The sequence below is a fragment of the Panthera pardus genome, unplaced genomic scaffold (genome assembly GCF_024362965.1).
Source record: "Panthera pardus isolate Hobbes unplaced genomic scaffold, ASM2436296v1 HiC_scaffold_16, whole genome shotgun sequence".
Taxonomy (NCBI): domain Eukaryota; kingdom Metazoa; phylum Chordata; class Mammalia; order Carnivora; family Felidae; genus Panthera; species Panthera pardus.
The window spans coordinates 69,770,629-69,791,024 of record NW_026526721.1 but is presented as its reverse complement, the minus strand read 5'-3'; the positions used below and the strand labels follow the sequence as shown (position 1 = coordinate 69,791,024).

General features: G+C 43.9%; 1 protein-coding gene across 2 annotated transcripts in view; it reads left to right on the top strand.

Annotated features, from left to right (window-relative positions):
* Positions 1–20,396, top strand: part of ITGB5 (integrin subunit beta 5) — a 122,453-nt gene that overhangs the window by 60,307 nt on the left and 41,750 nt on the right. Inside the window, exons 6-9 of one of the 2 annotated variants that reach the window (XM_053903459.1) lie at positions 6,081–6,242; positions 7,921–8,016; positions 9,865–9,954; positions 18,732–18,866. In XM_053903459.1, coding sequence (XP_053759434.1) covers positions 6,081–6,242; positions 7,921–8,016; positions 9,865–9,954; positions 18,732–18,866 — 483 coding nt within the window. The remainder of the gene's footprint in view (positions 1–6,080; positions 6,243–7,920; positions 8,017–9,864; positions 9,955–18,731; positions 18,867–20,396) is intronic. The other variant, XM_053903460.1, reaches the window with a different exon arrangement.

Genomic DNA, 20,396 nt, shown 5'->3' with positions numbered 1-20,396 from the left:
ATTAAGAAAGCAAGGCTGAGAGAGGTGTCCCAGTTAGCGCAAAGCATATTTGAACTTAGCCTCATCTGTTCGAAAGCTCATGTCCTCTGGCTCCCCACACCATACTGCATTTTGTAGTTATTCTTTCTTTAAAAAACAAAACAAAACATAATCTATTTTCCCACTGTTGCCTTCTGCTCCAAACATGGAATACAGAACTTAAGCCTTCAAGATAGTCTAGGCGGACAGTAGGAAAATTCTTTCTAATGTAAATTCTCTATGGAGTCACTGCTTAAAAAATCTCTGAGCCCAAAAGCCTGGGTTACTGAATGAGGAGGTTCTGACTCGTGCTCTGCAGCCCAGCCTCTGGGCCATCACTTACATAACAGGAGTCCACTTCAGGGAAAACAGAATTATTATTATTATGCTGTGCCATTCTTCATCTGTAGAGCTATTTCTGTGTCAGATGCCACCTTTCAACTTGACAGACATTTATCTTGGACCCAACAATCATTAGTGGAGAGCCTACTAAGTACTTGAATGAATTCTCTCGTTGGCCATGCACACGCGTGCATGCACACACATGCACACACACCCTGCACCATCCTCTCCTCCTGTATGATTGGGTAGTTTCGCTTTGTGAGTAAGAAGCAGATCATCTGAATCTGGCTTCTCTGGCCCTTGCTAGTGCAGTGATCTTGGACTGGTTACTTAATGCCTCTGACCACCAGTTACCTCATCTGCACGAGGGCAGTATTTTACCTGCTTTACAGAGGTGGTGATGAAGATGAAGTGGCATGGTGGAGGTGGAGTAAGTATTAAGTTTTATTATTCCTGGTTTCCTATCAAGAAAAAAGCTTTTGAAGTGTTAACTCATTAGGTCAAAGCTACATGAGTAATTAGGGGTGGCAACAACATTACAGAGCCTGTCCTGGGGCACCTGGGTTCCACATTGTTCTGTGTCCTTGTTGCCAGCTTCCATTATGTTCCTGCAAGTCCTCTGGGAAGCTGTTGTGGAGCAAAAGGAGACTGAAACAGTTAAACAGCAGACCAGCAGCATTCAAAACCCAGTCTTGTGAAAGTAATACTTGCTTCTGAAAGATAGTTGGGGGGAAAAATGGGAAAAAAGAGAAAGATGTTGCCTGTCATCTCTACCCCAACCACATGATGGTGTATTTTGTTTCAATCTCTCTTTCTCTCTCTCTTTTTTTTTTTATATGAAATTTATTGTCAAATTGGTTTCCATACAACACCCAGTGCTCATCCCTACAGGTGCCCTCCTCAGTGCCCATCACCCACCCTCCCCTCCCTCCCACCCCCCCATCAACCCTGAGTTTGTTTTCAGTTTTTAATAGTCTCTTATGGTTTGGCTCCCTCCCTCTCTAACTTTTTTTTTCCCTTCCCCTCCCCCATGGTCTTCTGTTAAGTTTCTCAGGATCCACGTAAGAGTGAAAACATATGGTATCTTTCTCTGCCTGACTTATTTCACTTAGCATAACATTCTCCAGTTCCATCCATGTCGCTACAAAAGGCCATATTGCCACACCCGAAAAACAAATAATCCAGTGAAGAAATGGGCAGAAGACATGAATAGACACTTCTCTAAAGAAGACATCTAGATGGCCAACAGGCACACGAAAAGATGCTCAACGTCGCTCCTTATCAGGGAAATACAAATCAAAACCACACTCAGATATCACCTCACGCCAGTCAGAGTGGCTAAAATGAACAAATCAGGAGACTATAGATGCTGGAGAGGATGTGGAGAAAGGGAACCCTCTTGCACTGTTGGTGGGAATGCAAACTGGTGCAGCCACTCTGGAAAACAGTGTGGAGGTTCCTTAAAAAATTCAAAATAGATCTACCCTATGACCCAGCAATAGCACTACTAGGAATTTACCCAAGGGATAGAGGAGTGCTGATGCATAGGGGCACTTGTACCCCAATGTTTATAGCAGCACTTTCAACAATAGCCCAATTATGGAAAGAGCCTAAATGTCCATCAACTGATGAATGGGTCTTACTCTCTTTTTAATAGAAAGTAATGCTCATCTCTTACATGGTCTGTAATCACACTGCCATTAAAGTATACTTCGTCTTCCAGCTAACATTATACCTGTTGGCCATAAGGTCATACTTTTTATGAACATAATTTCTGTTGGCCAGAGAGAAGATACCTCCATTTACTTAACCATTCCTAAACAAGATCCCTTTTTGTCACTACTAGTGAAAATATTGCTGTGCATATTTCAGAATACTTCTTGCAGAGAGAGTTCTTGAAGTAGAATAATTGAGTCAAAAGATGTATACGTCTTTAAGGGAATTTTTGGTTATGGAGGGATAGTTTACACAGAGGGTCCCTCCAGGTTATGGAGGGATAGTTTACACAGAGTAAAATTCACCTTTTTAGGCTAAAGTCTTCTAGCCACCCCCACAATGAAGATAGAGATTATTTCTAGAACCCTTGAAAGTTTCCTAGCATCCCTTTGTTGCCGACCCCTCCCTTTACTCTCAGCCTTTGGCAACTACCAATTTGTTTCTGTCCCTATATTTTTATCTTTTCCCAAGTATCACATGGATGGAGTTAGACAGTAAGTTGCCTTTGGAGTCAGGCTTTTTTCACTTAACATAATGCTTTGGAGATTCATCCAAGTTGTATGTGTCAGTAGTTTATTCTTTTTTTTTTTTTTTTTTTTCCCAGAACAGTATTTCATTGTGTAGATGTACTACATTGTGTCTCTCTGTAAACCACTTGATGCACATTGTTTCTGGTTTTTGATGATTATGAATAACTGCTATAATAAGTATTTACATTGAGGGGTGCCTGGGTGGCTCAGTCAGTAGAGTATGCAACTCTTTTTTCTTTTTTATAAATTGATTTTTTAAATTTATTTATTTTGAGAGAGAGAGAAAGAATGAATCCCAGAATCCCAAGTAGGCTTTCCATCAGCAGCATGGAGCCTGATGCAGGGCTCAAACCCACAACTGTGAGATCATGACCTGAGCCGAAACCAAGAGTCAGACTCTTAACTGACTGAGCCACCCAGACACCCTGAGTATGCGACTTTTGATTCAAAAGGGTTTAAGCCCCACGTTGGATATAGAGATAACTTAAAAATAAAATCTTTAAAAATATAAAGCTGCGTAGAAATTTTCATGTGAGCATAAATTTTCATTTCTCTTGGGGTTGATGGTAAGTGTATGTGTAACTTTATAAGAATCTGTCAAACTGTTTGCAAAGTTGCTGAGACTTTTGTATTCTCATTAGCAATTATGAGAGTTCCAATTTCTCCACACCATTACTGCCACTTGGTATTATTAGGGTTGGTGTGTTTGCCATTGGAAGAGCTATCTAATAGCTATCTTATTGTGGTTTTAATGTGCATTTCCTCAGTGACTACCAATGTTGAGACTCCATTCTTGTGCTTATCTTCATTCCTCTCTCTTCTTTGGTGAAATGTTTATTCAAGTCTCTATCTTTTTAAATTCAATTTGTTTTCTTATTCACTTATGAACATTCTTTATGTATTCTGGATATCGGTTCTATCAGATTTTTATTTCTTTGCAAATATTTTCTCCCAGTCCATACCTTGTCATTTCATTTTCTTATTGGTATCTTTCAAAGAGCAGATGTTTTTAACTTTGATGAAGTCCAATTCATCAATTTTTATCCCATAAATCATGATATGTAAGAAATCTTTGCCTATATGAAAGTCACAAGGGCTTTCTCCTGTTTCCTTCAAGAACTTTACTGCCTTAGTCCTAATCAATTTTTGTATATATAGGGAGTTTTGGCTTGAGCTTCATTTCTTTCGATATGGATGTCTAATTGTTCTAGTACCTTCTGTTGAATTGACCATATATGTGTGGGTCTATTTATCTCTATCTTGCTCCATTGGTCTTTATGTTTAATGCACTATCTTGATTATGGTAGCTTTATGGTAAGCCTTGACCTTAGATAATGAGTCCCTCAACTTGGTTGTTCTTTTTAGAAAATTGTTTCTGGTCTCCATTGTTTGACTTTCCATATAAATTTTAGACTAAGCTTACATTTTCTCAAAAAGGCCTTCTGGGTGTTTGATTGGGATTGTGTTTATAGATTGTGTTTATAGATTGAGTTTATAGATCAGTCTGGGGGCAGATGACCTCTCAGTGACATTGACACTTCTGATCCATGGAAACTATCTTTCTGTCCATTTTTTTAGGTCTCTGATTTCCTTTAAGGTTCTTAATACACATTGTCAAATGAAAGATTGTTCTACTTTCTTGTCAGGGTGTTTAGCACATTGTTGTGTCCTTGCGAATAACAGATCCACATTTTTCCTACAAAAAGCACTGTTGTTTTACACCCTCTTGATTATGCCTTATCTCCAAAGCATCGTGCCCTCCCTTCCACGGCTTGTAATGTACTGCTTTAACTACTTCACAGTTTTAAACTCTTTACCAAAGTCTAACATACCTGCAGAAAACTGTACAAAGAGTGCAGCATCTCGGTCAATTTTCACAAGGTAGAAATACCAGGTCAATAGACAGAACATTACCAGCAACCCAGAAGCCTCCTTGTGACCCTTTTCAGTTATTAACTACCCCCATTCATGCTGTCAAGGGGAACCACTGTCTTGCCTTCTAACATCACAGATCAGTTTTGTCATGGCTTAGATGTCATTGCTGTCAGGGACCTTCTAGGTTTCTTATTCCAGGTCCCAAAAATGTGCTTGGCCTCCTCTTTGTGCCTTTGCTAGTGCTTACAACGCCCACCCCCTCTTCTGCCTTCTCCGGCATTTCTTCCTCCAGCTTCCTTGAAGAGCCCTTCCTATTCTTCCAGCTCAGCTTAAGTTTCATGCGCCCTGAGAAGGCTTTCAAGCCTCCTCCTCTCTGGTTTCCACTGACATTGTATTTACCTTCATTAGCACCTTAATGGGGATGTGTTGGAGTCCTGTTTCCATTTGACTGTAAACTCTTTGGGATCTGGGACAAAACATTCCCCCCGCCCCCCATTAGTCTGACTTTTTGTGATTTATTATTATTGTTTTGTTTCCACGCCGCTTTTGGAGCAAGTGAGAAAATATTATGGCTCTTAAAGGCTGTTAAATTCATCAATATGGTGGTAAGAAAGAGGGTGATGCCTTCAACTCCTCATCTGCTGGAAGAACAACAGCTTTTAACTTGTAAAGTCTGTGAATCCAGTCTTTGGCTTCCATATCAAGGGTGCATGTGTAGATAACTCCCGGCATGTATTCACTCTGCCACCAACATATTTGGGGATGCCTTTTCACTGTTAGTAAGAAAGTGGCCATATCTCAGTTTCTGTTGCTCTGTATCAGGGTCCAGCTGTTCCTAATAATAATGGCTGGGGTGTTTGTAGCATTGGGGCCACAGTGGCTGCATGTGAGAAATAGAGTCTTTCTCTTGCAATACAGACTGTATGTAGCTGTGCCTTTTGCTGGAGTGGATACATGAAGCAGTAAAGGGAGAACAGAGCTAATCTTACTGACCTTAAACACTGAGGCATTTCAGTTAATGATTGGAGTGGTTTACACCTATCAGAATAGATGGCAGATTTTACCAAATCCTCCGAAGGCAAGATCCATTGACCATTGGAACACTCCATTCTGGGTGATTTGTGTCTCACTGGGGGACTGAAATGTTCCCTTACTGGTCATCTTAGATAAGGCCAGCTAACCCGAGTGCATTGTCAGGGGTTGGGTTGAGGTGGGTTAAAGGCTTTTCCAGGGATGGAATAATACAGGAGGCTCAGAGGGGAAATGTCCAGAAGGGGTAGCCCTCAAGTATAACCAAAAGGAACAGGGAAGCATATGGTGGTTGGGAGGGAGGTTCCGGGTGCCTGGGCCTGCACGGGCCCAGCTGTGCAGCTGTGTCTCTGTGCATTTAGGCTTCCCCAGTTCAGGCTGTGTCTCTTCTGAGTTCTGTGGATCATTCTTGAGTGGTTTCTATGAGTGCTCCCCGGCTACGCACGTAGAAGGATGCCTCTGATTCAGACCACGACCCTGGGAGACGGGCCAGTGCGCTTTCTGATGTCCTGGGGCAGGCCTGGGCAGCAGTCAGAAGCTCCTGGCCCCCCTCAAACTTCTGTCCTTTAGGAGAAGATCGGCTGGAGAAAGGATGCGCTGCATTTGCTGGTGTTCACTACAGACGACGTGCCCCACATTGCACTGGATGGAAAACTGGGGGGCCTGGTGCAGCCACACGATGGCCAGTGCCACCTGAATGAGGCCAACGAGTACACAGTGTCCAATCAGATGGTGAGGACCAGGGGTCCCAGCCCCGCTCCCATGATCCTGTCCGTGGGCCAGGTGCTCACCTGGCCCTCTACTCATGGACTTTCCAGTCCGTTCTGGGAATTGGGTTTCTAGTCCATCTTCTCCAGCTAGGCTTTCAGAACTCATTAACTCAGAACATTTCTCACAGATTTCTGCAGCTGGTTCATCTTCTGCCATCGTGCACCTAAATGGAAGCATTTAGTTAAGGAAGAAGTGACTTGGGGAGACCAGATAGATCTCAGAGGGGAGAGGTGAACTTACAGGAGGCCAGGGACTGTGCTCCTGCAGAGATCAAAACTTGCATAGAAGTTATAGGGCAAAATAAATGAGGATAAGACATTGTGACTTCTAGAAATGGGCTCCCTGAGGCACCGAGTCCTGTCACCTTCAGGAATGGGGCTGTAGGTGTCCTGTACAGAATGGGAGGCCCCAAGGACCTTCCACTGTCAATAGTCTATGACCATCACCATGTCATTGAAAAGAATTTATGCAGAATTTCAAACATATATCATAAAAATAGAAATTTGGAATGAACCCCTATATGCCTATTGCCCAGATGTAATAGTTACCAAGATCTTGCCACACTTACTGTGCAAACAGGCAAACAAACAAAAACCTGTACCCTCTTCCTTCCCAAATCCATTCTCGTGGTGTCTGGCTAGAGAGAAATACTTTGTAATTTCCTTTGCTGGGCAAGCCCCTATTCTCCAATTTCAAGCCTTCCATATTATCCCAAGAATAATGGAGTCTGGAAAAAGGACTCCTAGCTATAGAACTTGATAACTGTAGAGCTAATGAGGACCCCTCTACCCATCATTAGCCCTTAAAATCCTTCAGGACATTATTAGACTGCCTCTCAGCCTCCACCCTCCCCTCCTGCTTGGACCCCTCCCCCACCATAGCCCAACATTTAAGGGAGAGGTCAACAGCCTCTTCTGCCCATTCTGAGTAGTGAGCAGGACCCATGAGAGACATTGGGGGGCCCAGTTGTTGGGCTTAGGAGAAGGAAAGTAGGGCAAGGAGTTAGGGAGGAGAAGTCCTAAGGAAGATAAAGATAATGGTTGCTGATGGTAGATTATAGGGTATGGTGGCTGGACTTTGGGGGGCCTCTCCTCTATGCCCCATCCTTCCTAAAAGGATGGAGGCACAGACCAGCTGTGGGAATCTTCCACTCATTATGTCTCCATTCTGGCTTGGGAGGGGTGAGGGGAATGCATCTAGTTTGGGAAGTGCCAAAAGGCCCTTACCTGGACATCCTTTCTGCATATTTCCCCAATTTGGAGCTGCCAATGGGGCTTGGTTATTAAGGATGGCCAGGGGAAGATGCTTTTCCTAGCAAGTGTGGGTTCCTGAATGCATGTTGGAGCTGGGGATGGTATCTCGGCCTGTTAGAAATGTTACAGCCTTGGGGCGCCTGGGTGGCTCAGTCAGCTAAGTGACTTCAGCTCAGGTCATGATGTCACAGTTTGTGAGTTCGAGCCCCATGTTGGGCCCTGTGCTGACAGCTCAGAGCCTGGAGCCTGCTTCAGATTCTGTGTCTCCCTCTCTAGCTGCCCCTCCTCCACTCACATTCTATCTTTCTCTCTCAAAAGTAAATAAACATTAAAAAAAAAAAAAAAAAAGGAAACGTTACAGCCTTGACCTTTTGCCTTGGCGCTAGGACTATCCATCTCTTGCCTTGCTTGGAGAGAAATTGGCAGAGAACAACATCAACCTCATCTTTGCAGTGACAAAAAGCCATTATATGCTCTACAAGGTAAGCCTGGAGGGAATGAGGGGAGCCAATGGCCTGATTCTGGGGCCCATGATGACCCGAAGGTGAATAGGAGATTAGGATGTGGGGTGAGGCAAAGTGTGAGGTAGTGGTCTGAGGAGTGTTACCAGCCTTCCTCTATGTGGGAGATCCAAGGGAGAAGTGAAATATAGCCCTTCCTTGATCTAGTGGGAAATAATAGTATTGATGAAGCTATTCAACATTCACTTAGCAGCACATGCCTTTATAAGCAATTTAAACGTAGGGCATCTGATGTGATCCTGAGAAAAACTTTTGAGACAGTAGGAGCTCCCATTTTTCAGATGATGAAATGGATATACAATGTAATCCATAGGGAAGGACAATATAAAATAAAAGTGTACAGAAAGAAAACTAAGGCATTGAAGCAGGTTACATTACTAATTCCAGTATTCCCAGAGTTTTATGCCTTACTCACAGAGTAGGGCAGACCAAGGGGTCGGTCTGAGATAGGATTTCCCAAAGAAAACAATAAATGTCTTGGGCGAATAGAGCAGTCTGTGTATGAACCTATTCTGTCTCAGAGACTTTTCCTGGGCCATCCTCTGGGCCATCGTTATAAAATCCTCTCGTGAATGTGTTCTTCCTCACAACCACAGGCAAGTCACATTTTGAACTAGAACTATCTGAGTTGCTCAAGGAGTGTTCATGTAAGCTAAATGTAAAACTCGGCTCACCTCTGACTTCCTTTGACTTGAGAGGTTATGAGAACTGAGTCAGCAATCCCTCCCCAACCCTGTCCACCCCTCAGGCTGCCTGCCCCAGTCCCCTCTCTGGGCTGCTCTTAAATATCCACAGAAGAACCTCTGTCCGATCATGTCTTTCTATTGCTCCTGCCTGAGATTATCACTGATAAAATTCCACTTAAAACTTCAGTTCTTTCTCTTCTGTTAGTCTGAACCAATTTTAGAAGATGAAAACAAAGGAAGAGGATTGTTGGTTTTATTTTTTTGTTGTTCAGTGGAAGATAGCAGGATAAAACCCAGCCATTTACACGTAACTTCTTTAGAGGGATCGATTGCACCGACTAGACTTGGTATGCTTCCAGATACTTCAAGATGGAATTGATCCACTTTGGCCTAAGCCATCCTTGTTCAGAACCAAGGACACCTTGCTCAGGGAGTAGGTCCACATAGTCCAAGGCAGGCTGAGGGCAGTGGGTGTTTCTAGAGGTCTAGAAACTTTAATAAGTGACATAGTCATTAGGACAAATGAAAGAGGAAAGGCAACCACTTCAAGGCAGCCTTCTGTGCCACAGGATTTCACCCAGAGATACCCAGATGTCCTTGGGAGGCCATCATTCACATGTCAGTTCCCTATTCAGGAAAGAGGCCATATTTGAGAGACTTAAAAGAGATTCCCCTTTTACTCCTGCTGAAAAGATTGTGAGCATCCTCGAGCTGAAGCTGGGAATATGGATCTAGGTAGACTTGAGGAAAGATGGCAAGAATATCAAGAGTATGTTGTCCATAGAGGATGAAATTTCAGAGAGTTGTCTGTTACATGCCAGACGGGAGCGGCCTCCCAGAAGGAGCAGGACATTCTACTTTGGGAACAGATCTTGCCAGGCCCCTTTGCACTTAGACCTTCGAAGGTTGATGTTCCACAGCCTGCTGCATAGCTCTGTCCCCCAGGGCCCGTGCTCGGCTTTCCTTGTGGCACCTTCTCCAGCTTATGGTGTGCGAGACTGGCAGAGTGTGGTGCTGGGGGGCCCTTACTGGTCTAGCTCAGGAGACCGGTGTTTACTCTGATGGTATAGAAGGACAAAATTGGCTTATATCTCTTCTTTCTTTTCTTTTTTTTTCCTTCAAGAATTTTACAGCCCTGATACCTGGAACAACAGTGGAGATTTTACATGGAGACTCCAAAAATATCATTCAGCTGATCATCAATGCGTACAACGTAAGTCACCAGTTTCTTCCCCACTGCTGCTTCCCGCCCTCTCCCGCTGAGGCTCCAGGAGCTGCTGTGGACGCAGGTGGGCAGTGAATGCGTACATGGGCAGCCTGCGTACATGGCTCTGCTTCCTGCCACCTGCCTCTTGAGTTTGGTGCCTTCCTCCTTCACTCCGGTTTGTGGTGGAGAAGGCCCCCATCCTGCTTGATGCATCCTCTCCCCTCACCTCTGTTCTCTTGACTCTCATCAAAATTTGAACCCAGTGAGCAGCAAATGGTTCAGTCAGACTCCGGCCAGTGGCCCCTGGACATGCTCAGGTTCTGACTCCATGACAGCCTGGGCCCCCCACTGGAGCACCACGGTTGGGTGGGCACAGGTTCTCCCTCCTGTCCTCCTTTCCCTCAGTTCCAGATACCCGAGGAGTACTTGACTCAGACCTACTTTTCTCAGGAAAATGGCAAGCACAGGTTCTCATGCTGGCAAGTTTTATACCCTCAACTCTCCCCTCCCTGCTAAGCCCCGCTAGGGTTATAGCTTCCAGTGTCCACTCAGTCCTTCACGGGGCCAGGTAATTCACAAATTGGAATTCAGGGTACATCTTCCTGTTAAATCAAAGTTCTACATAAAGCAAATATAGTTGAAGTAGCACTGCTGGTCCTAAACTCATGTGAAATAGACATTTGTGGGCAGACCTGGGAACCTGATTATCCACTATGGCATCATCACATGTGTGGTAGAGAAGCCATCTTACTTTCCCAACCATGACTGATGTACAAATGAGTATGTGGAACTCTGCCTTTCCAGGGTTGACTTTGTCAACCTGCTGGTGCAGCCCTCTTTTGAGTTACAAAATACTGCTCAGTTAGACCAGGAGTCGAAGGTAATGTCCTCACCACTGGGGGACCCCAGAGCCCTCACTGGTCCTAGCGTGAGCTGAGTGGCAGTGAGGATTTGTGGATGGTTTTCTGTCCTCTGCTCGTCCCATCTTCTATTGCACACAAGGATCCTCTTCCTCTCACAAGTGCTCTGATTCCCCCTCACTCCTAGAACTTCCTGTTGAGAGAAACCAGACTTCCTTCCCCTCTTCCTACCCTGTTCCCTACATACTGACATCCTCTTTTCTGTTCCCTGACATTTAAGTCTTCACCAGACTCAATGGGCCAGGGTTTCCATGTTCACCTTTGGTGGTTTTCACATTTCCACGGTGAGTGGAAACGTGACCTACCGAGAGAGTGTCTGGGAAGAGAGTGTGTGTGTGAGGGAGGGGGCCCAGGCCTGCCAAATGTCACCCCCTTTCTGAGGGCCTCTCTTTTTGTGAACTTCTTTGGCCTCAAGCTCTGGATGCTGGACCAAAGGAATTAAAGTAGGAGCTAGGACCGCTGCCTCTGGGGGCACCGTGGCTGAGAGACCCCTGGGTAAGGAGAGGGGCTGCTGCTAGGCCTGCTGTCACTGGGGGTGGGGGTGACCATAGCTTGCCTCCTGCCAAGCCCACACCTTTGGGGAATAAGTGGCTGAAGAGCAAGCCCATCTTGGGCTCTAGGGTGGGTGAGAATTTCTCCTGGGTTTCTAGGGAGGATTTTCATCCTCAGTCAGCTCCTGAGTTCAGATCCTGCTGGGAGGCTCCCCAGGAGCCTCTGGGGCTACCTCTGGGGCTCCCCTAAGAGTGCTACCTGCTGAAGGCCTAGGCCCTCTGCTCCTCATGACTTTAAGAAAGGAGAGCATAATGACTCTGAGTTGCACAGAACTGACTGGATGGTATTTGCCAGAAATGGAAAAAACACTCTGCTCTGTCTGTGCTTTGTGTGGCCGGGTGGTTCTGTACTTTGATACCTGTGTGTGGGACCACTAATAACCAGGGAGCACAAGGCATTGTAGGTTTTCTGTGTGGGAGCTTGTACATAACTGGGGGAGTTCTTTCCCTGAGATGTGTTACAGTGGCTCTGCGCAGGTTTATTACATATAAATTCATCTTTTTTTGTAATGTTTATTTATTTATTTGAGAGAGAGAGAGTGCATAAGCAGGGGAAGGGCAGAGAGGGAGGAAGAGAGAGAGAATCCCAAGCAGGCCCTGCACTGTCAGCCCAGAGCCGGATGTGGGGCTCGATCTCATGAACCATGATATCATGACCTGAGCCGATACCAAGAGTCAGAGACTTAACTGACTGAGCCACCCAGGTGCCCCTAAATTCATTTTCCTAATTAAAATCCAGGGACCTGGGGAATATGCTTCGTGTGGTTGGTGGAGGTTAGGAGAGGAGCCGAGAGCCCTGTCTGCTGTTAAGGAGTCAGGATTGGGATGAGTATAGAAAATGATCTTTTCTAGGCAGGAGCTACATTTAACCTGGGATGAAACCCCTGAAGAAGTCTGGGAATCCAGGACTGTAGCTTAGCTCTGAGTTCATCTGGTTCCTATGAAAGAATGCGTTAGGAAATGAGACACATAACTTACGAATGAACATTTGAAACTCAACTATTTTTTTTTAATTTTTTTAATGTTTATTCATTTTTGAAAGACAGAGAGAGACAGAGCACAAGCAGGGGTGGGGCGGAGAGAGAGGGGGACACAGAATCCAAAGCAGGTTCCAGGCTCTGAGCTGTCAGCGCAGAGCCCGACGTGGGGCTCGAACTCACGAGCCGCAAGATCATGACCTGAGCCAAAGTCGGATGCTCAACCGACTGAGCCACCCAGGGGCCCCGAAACTCAACTTTTAACATGGGTGATTCTGGAATGCTATCAACAGTTCACTGGAAAAATTTAAAGCAGCGTTATTGAGATGGGGAACAAATAAACTGTACAGATTGAAAGTGTAAAACTTGTTAAGTTTTGACACGTGTACCCATCTTTGAAATCATCACCACCACCATCATGGTATTGAACGTGTGCATCAACCCAAAAAGTTAGGATCGTCGGTAATTCCCTACTTCTGCCTCTTTCCCTCAGTGGGGATTTGAAAGCTATTAAATATACGAATGTGAGACAGCAAGGTATTTGGAGCCAAGTCCAGCGGGTGGAAGCCGTGTTGGTGCCCAACAGTGATTAGGACCTGCTTCACTGGCTGTGGTCATTTCTGACAGAGGGGAGGGCCCAGGCTGGGCCTTGAGTGTGCGTGTGTGTGTGCGTGTGTGTGGGGGAGCTTAGCGGTGGTTATCCTTTCACCTGCTCCTCTCCTTGGCCTGGATCTAAGCCCAACTCTAACCGGACTGTTTGCTTTTCTCTGTGTCACCTTACCGCCTCGGCAGTTTGTGGCGGATCCCATATGAGTCATGCAACACATGACTAAGTATGGGTGTTGACTTTGACCTCCCCTAGAGAGCTGGCAAACCGTCTGTGGAGACATTCTGAAAAGATTTTGGTTGAAGCACATGTAACAGATGAAATAGCTGTGGTTTTTAGCTAGGCTGCGGAGGGAGCAGAATGGGAAGGGCATGTTTAATGTCTTGTAGACTCAAGTCTGTTGTATGCAGCTTTCATAATGTGAAACTTCAACTCTGGGCTTTGATTTATATATCTTTTCTTTCTCTGCCAAATTCTTCATTGCGAGAGATCACCAAGTCCTCCCAAGGGGGTTTAGCTTGGCTAAACTGGAGCTTGGCTGTACTGGAGGTGCTAAGGAGAGCCCCAAGCCCAGAGAGAGGCCCTGGGTGCACACATACAGAACACGAGCACTGTGTCACATTGAGAAAGGGGACAAGGACTCAGAGAATCACTGGGGGCTCTTTTCAGAATGGGAAAGAACAGAAGGAGCTGGAAACCGCTAGAATTGCATGTGGAGGGTGGTATCAGAGGCTGTGGTGTATGTGTCTCCTAGTGGAGCACATGTTTCTCTTTTTGTTGTTGCCATAAAGTCTGCGCCCACCCATTCCACAGCTGGCCTGACTTAAAGCAATTGCAGATGTGACCTAGCCTGACCGAGCATTTTAATAGCCTTTAAACTTCTGACATTCTTGACATTGTCTCCTTGTCCCAGGATGAGGAGTAAGGAAATGTCTTCAGGGGCAGGGCTGGTAGGAGTTAACTGAATTTCAGGAGTCATCTGTAAGTCTTCATGTATTGCCTGTAGCTTTGCTTCTTTATTATATTTTATGCTCCATTCATTCATTCATTTGTCCAGCAAATATATAATAATGGCCTAATGTGTGGCAGATACCGTCTACATCTTGAGAAACAAAACAAAACAAAAACAGCAAGCAGAATACAGTCCTGCCCTCTGGGAGGCCATAGTCTTTTATAGGAGATAGACCTTTATGATCAGAATACAACCTGATTGTCCATATTCTCCAAGGTCAGAGCACTGCAGGGAGATCAAGAAGGCCTGGTTCTGTCCTGCCTGCCTCTAGGCGCTGAATGAGCCTGGACAATGCCTTTTCTTTGACCTCAGTTCCCACTTCCGTAAACTGATAGGTTTAAACTGAATAATCTTCATGATTCCTATCCCCCCCGCTGTCAACATCTTAAGAGTTTCTGATTCCTATGGGGGCCAGGAGTAATAAAAACTTCAGATCACAACACAAGGCTTTGGGGGTCTAGACTACAGCATAGATTTAATTTCTATCCATTATAGTTACCAATTCATTCAGTAGGAGTCCCAGTCCCCAGTGCTCTTTCTCCCCCTACCAAATTCCCCATTAACCCTTCTGGGTGGCAGCTCCAGCAGACCTTCATGGGGAGGGAGGATTGGTATTTCCTCCTAATGTCTTGTTGGTGAGCTACAGGGCCCTCATGTTTTATGTGACTGATCCCAAGTAATTTTTTATGTAGCTCCAGTCTACCTAGCCCTTTTATGATACATTGATTTGCCTTATTCTCATAGTTATTTGCAATTCAAAAATATATATATCAAAAAGAAAGTTAATGTTTGTTCATTTTTTGAGAGAGAGAGAGAGAGAGCAAGCACAAGCAGGAGCAGGGTAGAGAGAGAGGGAGACACAGAATCCGAAGCGGGTTCCAGGCTCCGAGCTATCAGCAGGGCTCGATGCAGGGCCCGAACCCATGAGCTGTGAGATCGTGACCTGAGCCAAAGTCAGACGCTGAACCGAATGAGCCATCCAGGCACCCCCAAACATACATATTTTTTAAATTGACCTTGTTTTAGATATAATATAAATCTATAGTAATCAAAATAGTATGGTACTGGTACAAAAATAGACACATAGATCAATGGAACAGAATAGAGACTCCAGAAATAAATCCACAATTGTATGTCAGTTAACCTATGTGAAAGTATACAATGAAACAATGAAAATATACAATGAAACAAAGAAAGTCTCTTCAGTAAGTGGTGCTGGGAAAACTGGAGAGCTACATGAAAAAGAATTAAGCTGGACCACTTTCTAACATGTATATAAAAATAAATAAAATGGATTAAAGACCTAAATGTGATACCTGAAACCATACAAATCCTAGAGGAGAGCACAGGTAGGAAATTCTCTGACATCGGTTATAGCAACATTTTTCTGCATGTCTCCTAAGGTAAAGGTAAGAAAAGCAAAAATAAACTATTGGGACTACATCAAAATAAAAAGCTTTTGCACACTTGAAGAAAACATCAACAAAACAAAAAGACAGTCTACTAAATGGGAAAATTTATTTTCAAGTGACATATCCAATTACAGGGCTAATATTCATCAAAGTCTATAAAGAATTTATAGGAGTGTCTGGGGGCTTAGTTGGTTAAGCGTCCGATTCTTGATTTTGGCTCAGGTCGTGATCTCATGGGTTCAAGCCCTACACCACGTTCTATGCTGATGGCACAGAGCCTGCTTGGGATTCTGTCTCTCTCTCTGTCCCTCCCCTGCTTGCTATCTCTCTCTCAAATCAATCAATCAATACATACATACATACATATACATAAATACATAAATATTAAAATAAAAAGAATTTATATAACTCAGAGTGCCTGGCTGGCTCAGTTGGTAAAGCATATGACTCTTGATCTTGGGGTTATGAGTTTGAACCCCATGTTGGGTGTAGAGATTACTTAAAAATAAAATCTTAAAAAAAAATTATACCACTCGGTACCAAAAAATGATCATTAAAAAATGGACAGAGGACCCAAATAGACACTTTTCCAAAGAAGATATACAGATAGCCAATGGACACGTGAAAAGATGCTTGGCATCATCAGGGAATTGCAAATCAAAGCCACAATGAGAGAGTACCTTACACCAGTCAGAATGGCTAACATGAAAATGACAAGAAGAAATAGCCAGTGTTGGCGAAAGATGTGGAGAAAATGGAACCCTTATGCACTGTTGTTGGGATGCAAATTGGTACAACCACTGTGGAACATAGTATGGAGTTTCCTGAAAAAATTAAAAATAGAGTACCATATGATCCAATAATTCCATTACTGGGTATTTACCCAAAGAAAGTGAAAACACTAATTTGAAAAGATATATGCACCCATATGTTTACATATTTACAAGAGTCAAGACATGAAAACAGCTTAAGTATCCGTCATGGACAGAAGATGTTGTATATATAGAATGGAATATTATGCAGCCATAAAAGGATGATATTGTGCCATTTGTGACAACATGAATGGACCTAGAGGGTATTATGCAAGTGAAGTAAGTCAGACTGAGAAAGACAAATACCAATGATTCTACTCATAAGTGGAATCTTAAAAAAAAAGAAACAAAAAGCAGAATCAGACCTACACATAGGAGAACAAACTGATGGTTGCCAGAGGGGAGGGGAAGTAGGGGATTGGGCAAAATGGGTGAACAGGAGAGATACAGGCTTCCACTTATGGGATGAATAAGTCACAGGAATAAAAGACACGGTAAAAGGAATAAACTTTTTGACTTTTCAGAAATAACTTTTAAGTTTCTTCCACTCGGTCTGAGCCCGTTACCATAGCTGCCATTAGGACATCCATCCATTCATTCAACAGAAGCTGTGTTCAGTCCTAAGGAGAAATAGGGTATGGCTCTGGAAACTCACAGCTCAGTGGGGAAGGCAGCCTTGGAAATAACTGATTGTATTTAGCAGGAGAGTGCTGTTGAGTGCTGTATGTTGAGAGGTGCTCACCAAACTCTCTGCCAGTTGAGGCTGGCACAAGAGGAAATGGATTGAAGAAAGAGTATTTTTAGAGTTGTGGAAGCACTTGAACAATTTGTTGCAAAGGAGGAGACTATTTTTTGCAGAGAGTATTTTCAACAAGCTATTAATTTGTTGGGAAAACTGCATATGTAACATATTCAAGTTTAGCACTATAGGCTCAGCAAAAAAGAAAAGAAAGAAAAGAACCCCACGTGAGCAAGAGGAAGTTCTGCCTGCCATCTGTTCAATGCCATGTTCCCCAAAGTGCACCTGAGAAGGGGAGTGGGAGCCTGGAGGATCATCAGTTGATCTTGGGGTCCATGTGTGCTTTCGTCTCTCAGAATGTGTGCATCCTGTCATACTGAATGTATTTAGTGTATAAACAGATGTATTTTTTGTAAGATGTGGCCCCTAGACACAAGCTGGTTCATTTGGCTTCAGTCTCCAAAGGCATGTCCTTAGAGATTTGGCAAGTTTTTAAACTTGCAGGCATGCAGAAAATTGCACAAACTTTTCACAAACTAAATACACCTGAGTATCCAGGACCCAGGTCAAAAAACAGAATATTACTAACACCCAGAAGCACCCGTTGTGCCCTATTCTTTTGCCATCCCCCAAGGGTAACCAATAATTTTTGCCTACTTTTAAATTTCATATAAATAGAATCGTACAAGTATGTATGCTTTTTGTGTCTGGCTTCTTTCAGGCAGTGTCCTAAGATTCATCTATGTCATGGAATGTAGTCATGTTTCATTAATTGTTAGTGTATGGTGTTCTATACGAACACACCATAACTTGGCTTGCTAAAAGTCTGTTCTGCTGTTGATAGGCATTTGGGTAGTTCTGTTTTCTAACTATTATGAGACAGTGTTGCTATAAGCATTCTCATACATATCTCTGGTCACTACATATCTCTGTTGGGTATAATCCTACAATGAATTGGTAGATCTAAGGTTGGTCCAAACAGCAGTAGATACTGCCTAATGGTTTTCTAAACGTTTTTATACCAATTCACACTCACACCAGCAGGGTGAGGGCTCCTATTGCTCTGCATTCTTTTCAACACTTGATATTTTTGGTCTTTTATTTTTTCTATTCTGGTGGGTAATTCTGGCTTGATGTTGATTTCAGTCACCATCTTGAGAACATCACCCACATGTAAGATATGACTCTTTCAGAATGCAGTTCAAAACTCAGCACATGTAGCCCTCATCTACTGGAGGTGGGTGTGAGCATGAGGATTGGCAGGGTGGTTCCAGGAGAAAGTGCCTGCTGAACTGGTGTTGAAGTTTGACAAGATGCTAGTCAGAGAAAAAGAAGAGAGAAGGGCCACTGACCAGGGGAACACTCTCCCAGGCTCATGGAAAGGCCCACAGTCTAGAGAGCACATGGCAAGATTTGAGGAGCTGCATGTGCGAAGCTGAGTGGGGATGACAAGTGACTCTGGAATGGTGAGCAGGGACAGAGCATCACCCCTGTGAAGTAGATAAAGTTACCATATGGCGGGTGGACCATTATCAACCTCTCTGAGCTCATGGAGGGAGATTTTGGGCCAGGTCTAGCAAGATGGCATACGTGTGGAGAGAAGGGAAAGGATGTGGGACCGGCAGTGAACCAAGCCCAACTTTCCTTGGCCTGAGACTCCTGAGTTAGAGATAGTCAAGTGGGCCTCAGAGAACCAGTGTGGAGAACTGCAGGCTTTACTAACTGGTTCTGGTTCCATTTTCTCTCTGTTCAGAGCATCCGGTCTAAAGTGGAGCTGTCTGTCTGGGATCAGCCTGAGGATCTTAATCTCTTCTTTACTGCTACCTGCCAGGATGGTATGTCCTACCCTGGCCAGAGGAAGTGTGAAGGCCTGAAGATTGGGGACACGGTAAGTTCTCATCCCCATTTATACCTGTTAGCATTGGTCATCATTCTTTGACTTCTGGTAACTTTTATGACTTACTAGAGTCCTTTAGGGGTTTATATTCTGTCTTCCAACTCAGCATACCATGCTGGGGGACCTTCCTAGGCATGCTCTGTGTTGTGTGTTTAAGGTGCCGGGTGGATCTGGTCAGTCGACAGTGTTCAGTGCATCGCCACCTAAGGCTTCCTCAAGTTGACATTGTGCCCTTGGTGTTTTCAACCATTATTATTTTCATTTGACAGGGATGAAATCATGTGGGCGAGTATGGGTGGGAATCTAAGAGAACTGGCCTTCCTTCCTAGTCCTCTGCAGCCTGCTCTGTGTCTCGGATAATCTGACCCTCACTTTTCTCTTCTGCAAAATATGAAGAAAGCCATCCATTTCTTCTGATTTGGTCACATGGAATGGATAACTCCACAGCAATGGAGGGCCTAGAAGCTCTGTGTGGGTTAAGTGGGTATAATTAAGAAATATTGTATGTAAAGATATGTACCTATGTGCCAAGCCAAGGGCTTAAGGGAGGGGGAGAATATATGGGTGATGAGAACAAAGAACAAACACAGGCACAGAGGCAGGCAGAGTGGTGATGGAGAGCTGTCCACACGTCTTCCAGAGCTTCCTGCTGCTTAGAAGCAGACCGTGGATCCTTTCCTTGCTATGTTGATAGTTTCATTGCTCAGAAAACAGAAAGGCAGTGAGAGAAAGTTCTCTTCCACACATAAAAGAATCTGACTAGAGCCAAAAAAAAAATGGATAGGGACCTTGAAAATAGATGACCATATCTTTGGGGGCACTAAGCACTAATGAAGGCCAAAGTGGATACACACACACTTATACCCAGGGCTCTAGGGGAAAGAGCTCTAAAAGTAGGTGTAGCCACGTGTCTGGTTGAGCCTCCATATGGTCTTCTGGGCCTTTCCCACATGCCATGCCTGATCCTCTCCTTCCTTCCCCTTCACAGCAGCCCTCATTTATGACACACAGGTGGATGTCTCGCCTGTTGTAAGTCTTACAGTGGTGCCTCGCCCTATCAAAGGGAAAATTCAGAACATGGCATCAGTGTTGAGAAAGTGAAGGACTCTAAGTAACAACTGTTTTTCTAAAGCATGTTTTTTTCCAAGTTTATTTACAAAAAAAAAAGTGAAAGAGGTCCTAATCAGTTGTCAGATGATAAATCATTAAAAATTAAAAATGATTGTGGCATTTAACTCGGAAGGCACTCATAGAATAAGGTAACATTGCCATACAAAAATCCTTCCATTCCCATCTTCCTAATTAAATGAATAAGTTTGTTTGGAGGTTGTGCTTTAATCTAGACCAATACAAAATTGGAATAGAATTGATCCCTGTCTTATTTAGCAATAAGTAATAATATATACATGGACTGTTTAGGTGGGGAAAGCGTCATCTCATTAAAGAGGCACTTCCAAGAAAATTTTATTTTTTAATACTTGTCAAATTTTGCAACATATTTGTGTTGTTTTGATCAATCCA